Raw genomic sequence first — 16,067 nt, 5'->3', positions numbered from 1 at the left:
AAGGTAGCCACGCCAGCCTTTAGCTCGCTTTACAACAAACCTCTCAACTTCTAATTGAGGGAAATACGATACAGAAAGTACACGCGTGCTCTCGTTTGGTTTAATGCGCTATTTGGAAGAGAAAAAAAAAAAAAATTACTGTTGTACTTTTTTCCATCCGGGCAGGAATCTGACGGAGGGAGGAGAGTATCCCTCGCAGGTATTTAAAAGCAAATCTATACCAGAGAGGATCAGTTGCCGTTAAAGTCATTGATTTTGAGAAAACGGGAAACGGGCGGCCTGGCAGCGGGGGCACAGACACCTAGCGCTCCGGGGGGGCGGCGGCCAGGCTAAGCGGGCCGGTACGGACACCGGCGAACCCACTTCTGTCTTTATTTCTTCCTCTCCCGCACCCCATTCTGCAAATCACGCCGGTGGAGCGCCTTGACCTCCGTGACGGCGAGGCCCGAACCCGCAACACCGGGCCGGGAAGCCCCCGCCTTGCGGCCCCCCGCGGCCTTACCGGTGACCGAACGCTCGGGGACTGCCGGTAAGCGCCGGCAGCTGGTGCCGTGCGGCTGCTACATAGGGCGGTGCCGGGCAGGACACCCCCCTGCTCCTTTCCGCTCCGCTCCCCGCCATGCCCGGCCCCGGCCTGCCCGGGCGCGCCCCCGCTCCCCTCCGCGCCCCAACCTTGTCCCTCCGCGCTCGCCGTCGCTCCGCAGCCAATCAGCGGGCGCGGCGCGGGGCGGGCGGGAGCGGGCGCGCGGCGGGGGCGGCCATGGAGGAGGTGTGCGCCAAGTTCGTCTCGCAGAAGATCAGCAAGACCCGCTGGCGGCCCCTGCCCGCCGCCGCCCTCCAGCCCCCCGACCTCTTCGCCACCGGCTCCTGGGACAACGAGGTTAGCGGGAGGGCCGGCTCGGAGGGAGGCGCGGCGCGTCCTTCCCCTTGAGGCGCGGGACCGGCGGCGGCGCCCTCCGCCCCCTCAGCTCGGCCTGTGGAGAGCGGGGCCGGAGCCCGCCGTGAGGGCTGCCCGTCCCGGCCGTCGCTTCGCTGTGCTTTGCTCCCTGTGGAGGGCGGCTGGGCAGGGTTATCCCGCATCCCCCGCTCCGTCCGGTGGCTGCGGCTTCCCCCGGAGCGGTGCGGAGCGGAGCCGGCAGCCTGTTGCTTTCCGGGGCTGTAGCAAGAAGGTGGTGACTGAGAGAGCTGGGGTGGTTCGGCCTGGAGAAGAGAGGGCTCCGGGGAGACCTCGCAGCAGCCTACCAACATCTGAAGGGAGCCTACAGGAGAGCCGGAGGGGGACTCTTTGTCAGGGAGTGTAGTGACAGGACAAGGGGTGACGGTTTTAAATTGGAAGAGGGGAGATTTAGATTGGATACCAGAAAGAAATTCTTTCCTGTGATGGTGGTGAGGTACTGGAACAGGTTGCCCAGAGAAGTTGTGGGTGCCCCATCCCTGGAAGTGTTCAAGACCAGGCTGGATGGGGCTTTGAGCAACCTGGTCTGGTGGGAAGTGTCCCTTCCTGTGGCAGGGGGTTGGAACTCAATGATCTTCAAGGCCCCTTCCACCTCTAACCATTCTATGATCAGTGCTAGCTTCTTCTTAGATACTTTGAAAAGCGTTTCCGAGTAAAACTGGTGGTGTCATTCCCATACAGGATAACAGGATCTCCGTTTGGTCCGTTGGAGACCTTGGAAATGCGGGCCTCAATGGTGAATATCAAGGAGAGCCTCAGCTGCTGTGTGACATCAGGCACAACGGTGATGTTATGGACATGCAGGTAAAATAGCTGTGCTGCAAAGATTTGTATTAAGAGAAATTTAGTGATAGTGAGCTGTCAAAATGCTGAGATTGACCAAAAAAAATTCTTAGGACGAAGGGCAAAACAAACCCATATCAGTTTGTGGGTTTGCTGGGTTTTTTTGCTTCTTTGTTTTTACTATACTTACCAATAATTTAGGTTATTCTAAAATCAGAATGGTACTGTCATCAACTAATAGCGTGCTTATTATGTCTCTTTAGTTTTTGGATCAAGAGAGAATTGTGGTGGCTTCATCAACAGGAACTGTAACTGTATTCCGTCATCATCAAAATAACCAGGTACGTAACTTGCTTTAAGCTGCTATTCTGTGTAACACAGGTCACTTTGATCTTAGCATAAGACTTCTCAAAACTACCAGAGCAAGACCAAAATGACTGTTTTTGAAGTCTGTTAGAAAAAACATTGACTTTATACATACAAGCAAAGAAAAAAGCATTTTGCACACATAGGACATAAATGAGACTCTAAAGACAGACAGACTGGGGCCTCTGCTAGCATATATCTGTAGCCAAATAGTCCATTCACTGAAAACATACTTTAAGAGTTTACATTGTTTTGGGAGAGTGGATATTTATGGACTTGTGCCTGCCTTAATAGAGTTTTTGCATTTTTGAACTAAATGACTCGCGTTGAATTTCTTCTCAGAAGTGTCATATGAGCGAAGATACGCAAACTCTGAAGTCTTTGATTATAAATCACTGAAAATAAACATGTAATGACTTCTTTATATATTCACAATGACACAGTAAAGGCTAATATCTGATATCAGTTTGATACAGTACCTGAAATAAGCTAAATACCTAGCAATCAGAATCTAAATCTGACCATGTACTTCATAAGGGTCTCAGCTCTTTTCCCTTGTCCTGTGGAAAGACTGAAGAGATAACACTAGTGAAAGACAATTCACAGTTCGTAAATAGAGTGTGTTCTTTCTGATTTTTTGCTCATGTGAAAAAACTGGCTCAGAGAAGAAATAATCAATGTTTCATCGAAGGGTTGTGTGCTTAAGATTTGAGGAAGATTTAGATCTCTGATTCTTATTTGTATAGAATATTCTTACTGCTGTGAGGTAGTGTGGTGTTCTTGGAGCTTGTTTTTGGTTTCTGGAAGCTTTGGTCTGTCAGGATCATTATTTAATAGCAGAATTTCATGTCCTGTTACTATTTAGACTTTATCTGCCAACCATCGGTGGGAGAAAGCCCATTATCATGTGGATCAAGACACATCTTGCAGTGGAGCAGCATGTACTGGAGTCATCTGCAACAAACCAGAAATTGTCACTGTGGGAGAAGATGGTAGAATTAATCTCTTCAGAGTTGACCAAAAGGATGCAGTAAGAACTATAGGTATGCCAGTTAACTGTTCAAGTTATTTTAGTTTGGAGTAGTTTTTTTGGTTTTTAGCTTCTCACATGATAACCACAAAAAAAAAAAAAGTCAGTTGAGAATTGAATTAAATATTCCAAGTTGAATGTGTTTGTTCTGGATTATTCCTATATTCCTCCACGCTTTAGATACCTGAATTGTGTTTCAGGTGCATTTCTATATTAACTCAGGTATTTGCAAGTTAGTCTTTTAACTGATGAAGAAGTTTCAAGCTTAATATTCCCTTTAGGCTTCTGTTTCATCTAGAACTGTTAAATGCTATGACAGCATACAAGAAATATGGTTGAATTTCAAGAAGTATTGTGTCCCAAGTTCTTCATAACTGGAGGTCAATGAAACCGTCATTTCAATTCGCTGTTTGTATTAAGATTAACCCTCGTAGTGTCCATATTCAGAAATGTGTAGTTCTGTGTCTAAAGGAACACCAAGAACCAGAACCTGCTGCTTGTACCCTATTCTGCCAGATATCATGGCTTACAATGATCATTTCTCCCTTAGTGAAAAAGCTCCACATTTCCTAGACTAATAGATCATGTGATAGAGTAGGATGTTTGTGAAAGGTGTCAAAATCTGGTTATTCTCTAGCTCATGCTAGTCTCATGGAAAGAGAAAAGCGAATACAAGTTTGTAGCATCTGTTGAAAATGAAACTTAAAAGTGGAAATAATTTAAAGGACAGTAACACCATGTTTTATAGTGGCATTAAACTGTGACTTTCTCCTGGAAACTTCAGTTTGACACAGCACCCGTGTTTCTCCTCAAGCAAAGTCTTGCCTGTAACAGATGAAGGAATTTGCACAGTGATAAGCCAATTAAGGAAGGAAGTACTCTGGGATTTCTAGAGGGGATACTTATGTGTGCACGGCTGTATGTACACACACCAGATAAATCCTATTAATTGCATACTGTCCTTTACTGAAGCTCCTTGAGAATTCATGTAGGAAACCTTTCTGTGCCAGCAGGGCATGAGATGCTCCTTTAGAATTCAAGTAGGAAACCTTTCTATGCCTCAAAAAAAAAAAAGTTGGGTAGCAGGGCATGAGGCAAATTTTATTAGCATGTGCCCCCAAAACACAGTCACTTCCACTTTGAGGGGCCAGAATCACAGAATCACAGTTAACTAGTTTAAAAGGATTATTTTATTGTAAAATTTTTACTTGTACAATTTTTACTTGTACCAGAATACTCTGTGTTAATATCTGTATTTAAATTTGGTAAAGAGAATGTTTTGCTGACTCACAGGGAGCAGATGTCCACCAAAAAAAAATCTGTATTTTCCTCTGGGCAATTGCTCAGATGCTTACACACAGATTTAATAATGTGCAGGATGCGAGTTGTTAGTTTTCTTAGTGCTCCCTTGATAGTACTATGTAAAAATACTTGCTTTGTAGTGGTAGCATCAGCCAGTGTTATGCTGCTGTAAGACTGCACTGACATTTGCTGGTGCATAAGCATTTAAGAAATTGAATGTGAATTAATTGAGAAATTTCCTTTTGGAAGGGAAATGTTAAAATAGGAATGGTCCATTAATAAGTCAATCACGCCTGTGACCTGGTAAGTGAAGCTTACCTGGAGTTGTGGAAGGGACTAGCATGAACTCATTAACTAGGGCTTATTCTACGGTAGAAGCTGGAGAAGGGGAGAGAACATCTTGGAAGATGCTTTCAGGTTCTTCAGGATGGAGTTCTATAGTGTGAGCAATGCTTTGTACTGGTTCCCAGTTCAATGACACCTTGACATTTCCCAGGCAGTGAGCTGAATCCTCAACATGGTTTAACATGAAGATAGAACTCTTGTGCCTTATGAAATATTTAAGGCTAATATACAAAGTTTGTATCTTTATAGTCAGTTGTGGTAGGGGGAAAAAAAATCCCTAAGGTTAGAGAAGATGTAAAAATCTTTTAGAGCCAAAAGATGTGTCATTGCTAAATCACTTACTGTTATTCTGTCACAAAATTTTACACCTTCAGTGAACACTTCAGTGTTCAGTAATCTAACATGTTTTTCAAAGGGGTTTTGGTTGTGGAGTTTTTTCCTTCCCCTCAGCTTTCATTTAAATAGTAGGCAGAAAAGAAAACTCATTCAAATATCTGTCACCAGGCATTGGTGTAACTTGTCTGCCTCAATAACAAAAAAGGTTTGCATCTTATGCAGGAAAAAAATCACCTGTATTTTCAGTATGGACTTACACAAAGAATATTAAAACACTTGAGGTGAAAGTAGACTTAACAATGTTACCCCGTCATAATCAAGATAAAAAGTTTATATCTAGTATCAGAATCAAAACGTAAGTGTACGGTGTCTATGTTGTTCTCTCCTGCAGCCTCAAAGGTTTCTCCTCCATGCTGTGAAATGTTTGACACTGTAAATTATTCTGACCAAAAGAAGCACTGGAGAAAAGGAGCTGAAAAAAGAGCTTTGTCATTTAGCTACTAAGATTAACAAGCAAAAGCATAATTCTGGTTTGGCTTTAGGGACAGGGATGGATGTCACGTTGATAGCTCTTGGAAGAGGTCTAAGGACAGTTGGTGAATTAAGTGCTTCTGTGTACAACTGCTTAATGCTCTCAGCTGGAGTTACTGTTCCTTGTGTTCACAAGAACTGCATTATGAGAAGCTCCGTAGCTTGCCTTGCGTCAGTAGAGGCAGTGCCTATAAAGAAAACTCATAAACCATGGACCTGACTAAATTGACTCCTCTTCGGAACTATAAAAAGAAATCTTATAGATCAATAGGTAGTTCTGTAAGCAGCCGAATTAAATATAGCTTCTTACAGATTTGTCCCTATATCTTTGATATAGGAAGCAAGGGCTCCTTTTTCACAGGGTACCCTTGTAGCACTTAAAATTTCACGTCACTGTTCTGTCTCCCTCTGAAAATGCAGAGAGGTTGTAACCATGTTTAAGTAGCTGTGTTCTATTTTCTAAAAAGAGTTTGGTTTTTTGTAATTAAACAGAGACTGGCATTCTATAGGCTTACCTGAATGCTTTCCTCATCTCTCTCGTGCAGACAATGCAGACAGCAGTACGCTCCACGCAGTGACTTACCTTCGCACAACTGAGATCTTGACAGTAAATTCAATTGGACAGTTGAAAATATGGGACTTCAGACAGCAGAAAAATGAGCCATCTCAAATATTTTCGTTGTAAGACCTTTTTTTTTTTTTTGGCATGTTTACTGAGAAGCATGTGCTATCTTTCCTGATACCTTCTTGACAATGGCATGATAAATTGATTATTTTTTTAGAAGGCTTTTAACTTCTGTGGTATTAAAATAATTGAAAGCAGACTCTGCTTAATGGCTGGATTACTGTTGTGGCCAAGCGTTGTGTTTAGGTGCTCTGTTCTATGATTTAAGTCTTGAAGGACAGTATTGCACCTGTATGCTTGCTCTCTTTTAAATAAATTTTAAAAAAAAGACTAACCTTCCACCCAGATCTCTTTCACTTTCCCTAATTAAATATACTTCACATCTATTTATCACAACAGGCCTAATATAATTTTTGTGGCTTTTGAATGGTAATTTTGTGCCTTATATGGTATTGTGAGAGAACAAACTGAGGTAGATTCAGGTTCTGTTGTTGGCTGTGGAGTAATTCCCATTGCTGTTCATAGTTTGTGGTTGAAGTACCTGGTTTTCGTAGTGTCTGGTCTCACTTTGTAATTCTTAGTAAGTATAGAAACTGTAATTATAACATGAATTTCAGGGTTACCTTATTATTATTATAGGTATATTTAGAGTATTATCGTTGTCTCACTGCTGTAAAGCTGTTGGGTACTGTGTAGATGCCCGTATACCATAGAGCACAGAATCTGATGCTCATCCAACTGCAGCTTCACGTTACTGCCACACCTCTCATTTCCAGTAGATGTTGGGTGGCTTCAGCCTGTAGTGACCAGACACGACAGGAGCTGAAGCTGCAGTCAGTACCGTTACCTTCTTTGTCAACACTCCTAGCGATTAAGGAGAAAATAGAAGCTGAATATAGAATTCATGTTTGGGTTGTTTTTTGTTTTATTTTTTCATTTGTAGTGACCAGACACGACAGGAGCTGAAGCTGCAGTCAGTACCGTTACCTTCTTTGTCAACACTCCTAGCGATTAAGGAGAAAATAGAAGCTGAATATAGAATTCATGTTTGGGTTGGGTTGTTTTTCTCTTTTTTTTTTTCATGTCTCCTTTGCAGGACAGGTGGCCGAGTTCCACTGCACTGTGTGGACAGGCACCCCAACCAGCAGTACATCGTGGCCACGGGGGGCCAGGATGGGATGCTGAGTATATGGGACATCAGGCAGGGCACCGTTCCAGTGTCCCTGCTGAACGCTCATGAAGCAGAAAGTAAGTATCTGGAATGGAGCGGGGAGAAGAAGGTGGCCTTTTAGAAAAGTTTCTAATTTCTGCAAAAAAAAAAAAGAAAAATATTAAAATAGGTGGTGTAACTAAGATAGAAAACAATTGCATAGTTGGTACTTAATGTGTTTTCACTCAGTTGGCTTCAGTTTGTTCCTTCTCTGTATATGAGACTGTTCTTACATAACAGCCAACTCTATATAAACTAAAGCTAGACTTAGTAAGCAGTTCTTTAATAAGCCATTAGATGTGTTTAATCAGACTATGTTTCTAGAAGGGTGGGAATATAGTCATACAAATTGATGCTGTGGTGTGCACAGGTATAGTAAGGCCAGAATGTGGTTACTAACAAAATTGAAAACATGAGGAAAGGGGAGAAAATGAAGATAATACAGATCTATTTGGTGACTCCACAAAGCTGAAACGGCTCACTTTCCTGGTAACTTTGTATGAACAAGATGGCAATTCATTTTGTGCTGAAAATTTCTTGACTTGATGCCACAATTATATTTAAGGAGTAAAAATATTTTTTGAAATGTTAAGTTTTACTGACTTAAATGTCTTTTCCACAGCTGTGGTATTTAGACAAAATAATGTCTCTGCTGGGAAGGAATGCCTGAATTCTGATAAAATTTTAACCTTTAACAATTTTCACAATATTGAAAATGCAACAAAATAATCTCTCTTCTCTCCCAGAGGAGGGAAAACTACAGTAAATAACTAAGGGTGGGGTTTTGGGTCTCCTACACTCATATACTTAAGAACGGAAGGTTTTGGTTGGGACCTGGGTTCTTGTAAGTGCACGTCCACATCATACTGCTGAAGTGCACTCAGCGAAGTACTTGATACTTGTTCTGAAGTGTTTTTATCTGGTTTTGGTTTGATGCTTCCAGTGTGGGAAGTTCACTTCCATCCCTCCAACCCCGATCACTTGTTTACATGTTCTGAAGATGGATCTCTTTGGCACTGGGATACTTCCACAGATGTATCTGAAAAACCGTCTTTTCTTCATCAAGGTAAGGATGTTTGAATTTGTCAGTTGGCAACATAATTAAGCTTCTCACATGACCCAATTAATAACACAATCCTAATACAGAAAATAAAAAGCTGGTTTCTTTGCTTAGGAAGAAAGCCCTGATAGGCATTTCAGGAAAACTACTTAGGAGGTTAACAGTTGTGTGAGTTTCTTGTGGTCTGTTTTATGGGTTTTTTAATTTTCTGTACTCTGTCCAGAGGGTGAAAGGGCACATCTAGTATTTCAAAGATCGTGTTCACTTAAAAATCAGCTGTATATAGAAAAGACGTGGAGGCAGCCTAAATGACACATTACTATTTGAGTCTCTAAGGGAGATAAACAAAATGTTATAGTACCAAAATAATTTATACCTTAGTAAGATAGTGGAATTATGAATTTACTAGTCAAGGTCATAATTGGAACTTTCAATGAATGAAATTAGGTCTCTTTATATCGTAGCAGAATTTTAATTAAAGATACGATACTGACTTAATATGAACACTCATTTTTCACATTCTAGTCTCAAAGACCGTTTAATTGCTTGTCACTTCAGACTGTAAATAATGGGGAAACTTTCAGATGCCATCTGCTGCCTTTGGCCTCAGAGCTGCCATTCAAAGCTTGGTTCTGTGTAAGGAAACACCAGGACAACAGATTCAAGTTCACTCTGTTTTCCGGTACATAAAACCTTTGGGACCATTTCAGCCACTTGTTAATTTTATGCTGAATGATGGTTCTCAAACTGAGACTTCACTTTGAATGTGAAGTGTTACATGGAAAAAAAAAAATAATCCAAAAATCCAGGTATATCCCTTACTGCAGAGTAAGTAGGGAGAAGGGATGGTAGGGAGTAAGTATTACTTAGGCAAAGCTGATGCCCCAAATGTAGCAAGACACCGTATAAACAGACTTTTGTTCTTCTGTCCTTACTTTAGTCTCTGCCTAGAAAAACTTGTAGACAGTTAGGCTTAGAAAAACTTGTAGATAGGCTGTTTGTTCAGCAAGATGTGTTCACAGCTGTACTGACCCATTTGTCTTAACTGAGGACAGAGCTGGTAGCAGGTTTCTGTAATCATTTCAAGTACTTGATTATTTTTTTTAAGCTATTTTTTTCCTTTGTTTACCAAAGAGACGACAACATCTGTTAACTAATCTGAAAACTGACTTAAATGTAAAATGATATTCCCATTATGTGTGTCCCATACCTACCATGTTTCTCCAAAATCTGAGAATATATAAACTAAATTAGAACTTAATTCCCTCTCTTCCTTCTTTCCCCTCTCCTTCTTTCAGGAGGAAGAAGTACAACCTATTTTCCCCACAATACCATTAACCAGTCTGTAGTAAGTGCCTGGCTAAGCAACGATCCTACCAAAGACCGCATGGAAATCACCAATTTAATTCCAAATCAGACTTTGTCTGTCAATAGTTTAGATGTTTTAGGACCATGCCTAGTATATGGTACTGACGCAGAGGCTATTTACGTGAACAGACAACTTTTTGCATGAAACCCACTCCGGTATCCCTTTGAAGTACTGAGCGCCCTGAACTACTGGGAAATGTCAGATTAATGACTTTAATGACTTTAATCTGTTATCAGCATGCGGGGGAGAAGCCTACAGCTTGCTGCTGGTACTGCAGAAGAAATGTAAGGTGCCGCAGGTTCTGACAGCTGTCACTTGTTATTAATGTCATTATTGATGCTCCGGGATGGGTAGCTGAACAAACTTACATGTAAGCTTGCTCTTGCTGCTTCCTCGGTACCGGTTTGGTTTTGGTAAGCAGGAAGGCAGCCACTAGGGCAAGGTAAAACTGATGTCCATATACACTCACGTGCAAAGGGAAGAGAAAGCAAACCCCTGATTTTTATTTCCTCATCCCCAAAGGTATTTTTCAAGTATTAATTCCAAGGCCAAACTGTGGGGTTCTTTGAAATGCTTTTTATGTCACCTAAGAGAGAGGTTTTTTTTTTTTTTTTTTAAGCCAAATTGTTTTTATATATTTAGGGGAACATAACTTTTTATTTTAATTCATGAGAATTGGAACAGAAAACTGCTAAGCTGTAAAATGTGAAAGGTTCTCCAGGAATCTTAGCATTTTAGTAACATTATTTTGGATTATTTACAGCTTCATCATCAACACTGCATGTTAAGACTCGGTAACGCTCAACAGAAAGGTGGTTTTTATAGTTAAGATGTCATAATTGACAGATGCGTTGGCTGTGTTTTTGGGTGTGAGAATAACTTTCTAAACTTGAGACATAGCCTGTCACAATCAAAATTTTGCATCTGGCCTGTTGCAATCTTGGAAATGGTTAAATTTCATTATTAGTGTTGTATCTACCTTTCATTGCAGAGAACCCTTTCTCTTTTTAATAAAAAGTTTTGCACAAGAAGACTGGTCTGACTTACTACATTAGTTTGAATAGATGTACTCATCTTTGCAGGAAGGCAAATAACTTGAAGTTATTTGGTCTGATCCTGGGGATGCAACCTGAAGGGTGGAGGGAAACCCCTGGATTTGGGCAGCAGCAGATTTAAGTGATAAGGTTTTTACATGACATTTTATATCAAATCCACTTTAGAATGCAGTTTACTCCCACGTTGGCAAAAAAGCCTTCTTGGTGTGCTGTGGTAAGACCATTGTACCTGGTGTGAACTGGCCATGTGTAGGGCTGGAGGAGGTGGATGGTGGCAGGATGGGACGGGGCTCTCCTCCCTCCCAACTGCAATGTAGGAGCTCCCCAAATTTTGCTTCCCAATTTGTTTGAAATGCAGCTCTCTGCTAGAAAAGACACAGTGGGTCAAGATCCATCTCTGAGCAATAATGGAATTTTTAATTTTTTTTTCCTGGGAACTTACACACCTGGGTCAATAACAGCTCCTGGGGTCACGGAGACTCGGCAAAACTCCTTTCCCCATGAGAAATCTATTGATATTTATCCATCAAATAGGCCACGGAAGGGAAAGGCGCCTGGTTTTTGTGGTTCCCCCCTTCAGGCCAGCAGCCCGGGGCAGGGGCCTGGGCCCGGCCGAGCTCCCCGATCCCCCGGGGCAGGGGCCTGGCCCGGCCGAGCTCCCCTCATCCCCCGGGGCAGGGCCCGGGCCCGGCAGCCCGAGCTCCATCCGGGTCGGGGCGGCGGGGGGGAGCGCCGTGCGCGCAAGGCAGGCCGGGAGCTGCCCATATCCGGGAAGCCCTCCGCGGCGGAGACACCGACAAAATGGCGGCGCCTAACTGAGAGGCCCCTGGCGGCGGCGGCGGGCGCTGGCGGAGGGACTGAGGAGCCGCTGCCGGCAATCGCGGAGGGCCGCGGCGGTCGTCGTCGTCATCGCCGCCGCGCGGGCGGAGCCGAGCTCCGGGCGGCCGGGCCCGGGGCGCTGCCGCCGCCGGGGGGGGGGGGGGGGGGATACGGTGAGAAGCCGAGGCGCGGCTGCGGCGCGGGGATGATAACGAGCCCTCTCCGGTACGGCCGATCGGGGGCTCCTGGGCGGTTCTCGCCCCGCCGGCAGCGGGAGGGACGCGGCCGCGGGAGGCGTTGCCGGCTCCGGTTCCCCCGCCGGCGGTTGGCGCCTCCCAGGGCGGCTTCTCGCTCGCCGGGGAACGGGCTCCTCGGGGAGGGGAGATGGAGCCGGTGCCACCCGCTCCCTCGGCGCGGCCGGTTGGGCCCTTGTGCCGGGCGAGGGTCTTGCCGCCCCCGCGGTGGTGCGGGGGGGGACACAAGGCCGAGCCCGGGGCTGGCCGGGCGGCAGGGGCGCAGGTGTCCCGGTGCGGTGGGATGGGGTCGGGGTTGCCGTGGCTGAGCCGTACCCAGCGCTCACCCCGGGCCTGAAACCCGCCGGGTCTGCGGGGGGGGTCCTTGGAGCGGGGGGTCCCGCCGTGCTGTAGGAATTCCCTCGCCCCTCTCTGGGCCGGGGCAGGTTACACTTTGGTCCTCGGTGGCCGTCCTGGATTTCCAGGATGTCTTGGAAATGACCACTGCTGATCCCGAGAAGAACCGGGAATACCTCTGGGTAAGAAGAGCTGTGTCCTGTTAAAGGAGACGGCAGAGCCTAGGAATGGAAACAAGCAGAGCGAAGGCACAATGTTCCCAGTGTGCAGCTACCCTCTGGTCATTTCCAGCTCCTTCTTCCCCAACACACGGAGTTGTGTTTATTTACTGATTTCAGGGCCTACTTTTCTCCTCATTTTATGGAAACTTTTAGCATCGGAAACTTTCTTTGACAAACAGCTTTATGGCTCGATGACCTGTTATCTGAAGAACAGGTTCCTTTTGTTGCTCTGAACCAAGATCCATCAAACGTAATTCTTGATTTCATATTTTTTCCTAGTGATGAAGTGTTGCGATTACATATAAAAGAAGTTATTAGAATAGGTACAAAAATAGATTAATATGTGGCACTGAATGCTTAATGGAAAGTATAACTACTTAAAAGTATGTTCAGAACGTTTAGAGACAAGGAATGTTACAGATCTGCTACAAAGCTGTGCGTTTTTTCCCCAGAAAAACTTGGAAGTCATTGACAGTTGCATCCAACCATTGTGTGTTTTCATTCAAATGCCTATTTTAAAGTCATATCTTTCACAATTATACTGTAGAAAAACAAGTATTTTTTTCCTTACAGTTTTACCTGTGGAGGAAAATACTTTATCCCCATTAAAAATATCCCTTTTTTAAAATCCCCATATTTTGAAAAGAAGAGAAAAAATATTTCTTTAATAGGGCAGTGGAGAACTTCGTCAGCAGAAAACAGCTGCATTAACAGATCTATCATGTAAATTTAACGACACAAAACTGCAAGGGGGAATAGATGTCAGTTCCCTTGGATACAGTTAGTGTTTGCTAGTTAGAAGTACAAAATTAGTTTTGAGGTAGTTTTGACTGCTCAGTAAGAAACCTTTCTTGATTTAAAATGTATATAAATGTCTGTAAGAGGAGTTGACTCCTGAATTTTGAGGTTCATACATAAAGCAAGGTGAACTGTAGTAATGCTTGATTTCTTGTACGTCATTAAACCGGAGGATCAATTTAATTGGGTTTCTGAGCAATTGAGACTAGTTTTCACTACACATCCAGCTGCTGTTACCCATCCCTGCTGCCAAAAGAAACAACCCACCAAAAAAAAGTTACTATTTATCTGGGTAAGTTCCATAGCTTGATTGGCTCTGTGTGGCCTTGCAAACAGTTGTGCTGGTGCTAGCAAGTGGTGGGAGATAAGTGGACTAGCTGGTTTACACTGGTGAAGCTCTGCTTCTGCCACACAGTTGCATGAAAGTGCAGCTTTATTTTCCAAGACTGCTTAGCCCATATCCTGTGATGCTGCAGTTGCCAGCAAAATAATAGCTTTGAAACACTTAGAGCATCCCTTGTCATAAGGTTCTCAAAGCACTTTAGAAAGAAATACAGTTATCTCAGTTTTGCACCTAAAGAAATGGGAGCATCGGCTGATTTTCCCCCCACCAGGTGGTAGACTCTAGGTCTCCTGATTTATGGTTTAAGTGTCCTGTTAATTTAACCTTGATTTCTCTTGGGGGTGTTACCTTTGTTTCTCTCAGTTACCTGTAGTGTAACCATCATGTGAATATTGAAATACCAGATTAAATTATGGTAAAATACATAGGTGCAAAACAACTGTTTTCTCCGGAATTCCAGGCCTTTGGAACTTCTTAAAAGGAATAGCTCGTGTATGGGCATTTTCTCCTTCTGTCATTGGTGTATGTGTGACACAAGATCAATACTAACTTGCATTTATCTAGGTTACCCTTTCAGTGGTGAAATAGTCGTTACTCCTAATTTTGACTGAACTTGAACAAGTAATCCAGATTACTTAGACTGTAAGATGTTTAGCCTTGTTGTCCTGTGTTTTGGGATGAGTTTATGCTAGAGGTTTCACTTTCCTGGAGGTAGTGATTCTTTCAAGTGCTATTGGCATATATCCTTGCACCTGGGTATCCAGTGTGTGTTTTTTGAAGCAGATCTCTTGGAAAGAAAAGGAACATTCATAGCAAAACTAGTAAAATGGTCTAAATATAGTTAACTCCGTTTTCTTTGGGAAGTGTTTTTGACAAAGTATTTTCAATGTGGTCTTAAATATGGCATGTTTTGAAAAAGATGTTGAAAGTGGCCAAAATTAAATTACATTTTAATTGCTCTCAGACCGTCCTTTCTGCTGAATCTAGATTTCTTAATACTTGGGGCCAAATTTCTCTGTTTATTATTAAAATTAACCTACAAGTCTGATGATCTTTTGCTTATTCAGTGACCACTGAAGAATTGAATGCTCTCAGACTGCAGAAAAAAAGTTTTAATATAACTACCAAATTACATTTATTTAAGGTTTCAAATGTGTCACAAGGCAAAGAAAGCTTGTGGGTGCACTTATAACACCTAAGATTTAGATAGTTCTAGTAGAGAACTATATTATTTTTTAAGTGAGAATCACAAGGATAATTTGATTAAGTGAAGCTCTTATTTATGTATTACCTCAAGCTTTCAGACTTTACTCATGTATGGTTAGCATGTATATTTAATTCATATAATTTGCATGTATATTAGAGGATTCTTTTTCCTATTAATTTTTTGTCATATTCTTCCTCAATAGTGGAATCATTAATTGGTTTATGACAGTGTAAATGTTGTAGAACTGAAACCTGGATGAAGAGTGAGTGACTTTTATGTGTACCATTTAAAACTTAGACACCTGTTTAATTCATCTCTTAATACGAGAAACATTTATCTATACACTGCTTTCTTAGAGACAAAAGATGCTTACAGACATCTGAATCCTCAAAAATAATCCTTCAGAAAAGTAGGAATGAAAATTTTTAACTTTGTGAAACAGAAACAAGACAATAAGAAGATTTCACTATTGCTACTACATTGCATTATAGTAAAGGAAAAGGGTGAGATGAGCTTTAACATTCTTCTAGTTGCCTGTGAAGAAAAGACAGCGCTAAAATACGGAATTTTTCTATCTTGTGCTATCTTTGTAAGTGATCTTCCTCTGGGGACCAGTAAAGACTGCAAAAGTTTTATTTCATGGTACTGTAAAGAGGCAAGTGCTCTGTAACTTCTTCAGTGTTTGACTTCAGCTGCTATCCTTTACCGTACCAGTTATAGTAGTTACGGTGCTAACTAGTGCCCAGCACGGGTGCAGGGATTTGAGTTCTCTGCAGACATAGGGTTCTTTCCCTGATGAGTCAGCTCCTTCAAAATGCAAATGTTATTTATTTGTTTTTGGCAGAAAGTTCTGTTTCCCTTACCAAGTGTCACAGCTGTGCTCTCAGTGAATTTGTTGCCTGAGTTGTTAAACAATTTTATGGTAAAAACGTTTGATTAAATTTCCTTTGTTTTCTTTTCCCCTCTGCTCTCATTTTCCCTTATGTAAAATAAAGTAAAAAATTACTGAACTATTGACAAAGACTGGTTCAAGGCGACTCGGGCTGAGAGACTGTGACAGCCTTAGAAAACTGAACCCTGAAAGGGGATTAAGTGGCAGATGGTACAAGAAATCACACAGTT

The 16,067-nt window shown here is 42.7% G+C and overlaps 1 protein-coding gene across 1 annotated transcript; it reads left to right on the top strand.

The window, feature by feature from the left end:
* The first annotated feature begins 736 nt into the window (after positions 1-736).
* Positions 737-10,943, top strand: NUP43 (nucleoporin 43kDa). Its single transcript, XM_014950514.1, has 8 exons — positions 737-880; positions 1,637-1,759; positions 2,002-2,079; positions 2,970-3,147; positions 6,194-6,329; positions 7,370-7,521; positions 8,427-8,549; positions 9,842-10,943. The coding sequence occupies exons 1-8, from the start codon at positions 761-763 to the stop codon at positions 10,054-10,056; spliced, it is 1,125 nt and encodes a 374-aa protein (XP_014806000.1). The 5' UTR covers positions 737-760; the 3' UTR covers positions 10,057-10,943.
* Positions 10,944-16,067: the final 5,124 nt, after the last annotated feature.

This window comes from Calidris pugnax, unplaced genomic scaffold (assembly GCF_001431845.1).
Source record: "Calidris pugnax isolate Ruff unplaced genomic scaffold, ASM143184v1 scaffold24, whole genome shotgun sequence".
In the NCBI taxonomy this organism is placed as follows: Eukaryota; Metazoa; Chordata; class Aves; order Charadriiformes; family Scolopacidae; genus Calidris; species Calidris pugnax.
This window is presented reverse-complemented; position numbering and strand designations above follow the sequence as displayed.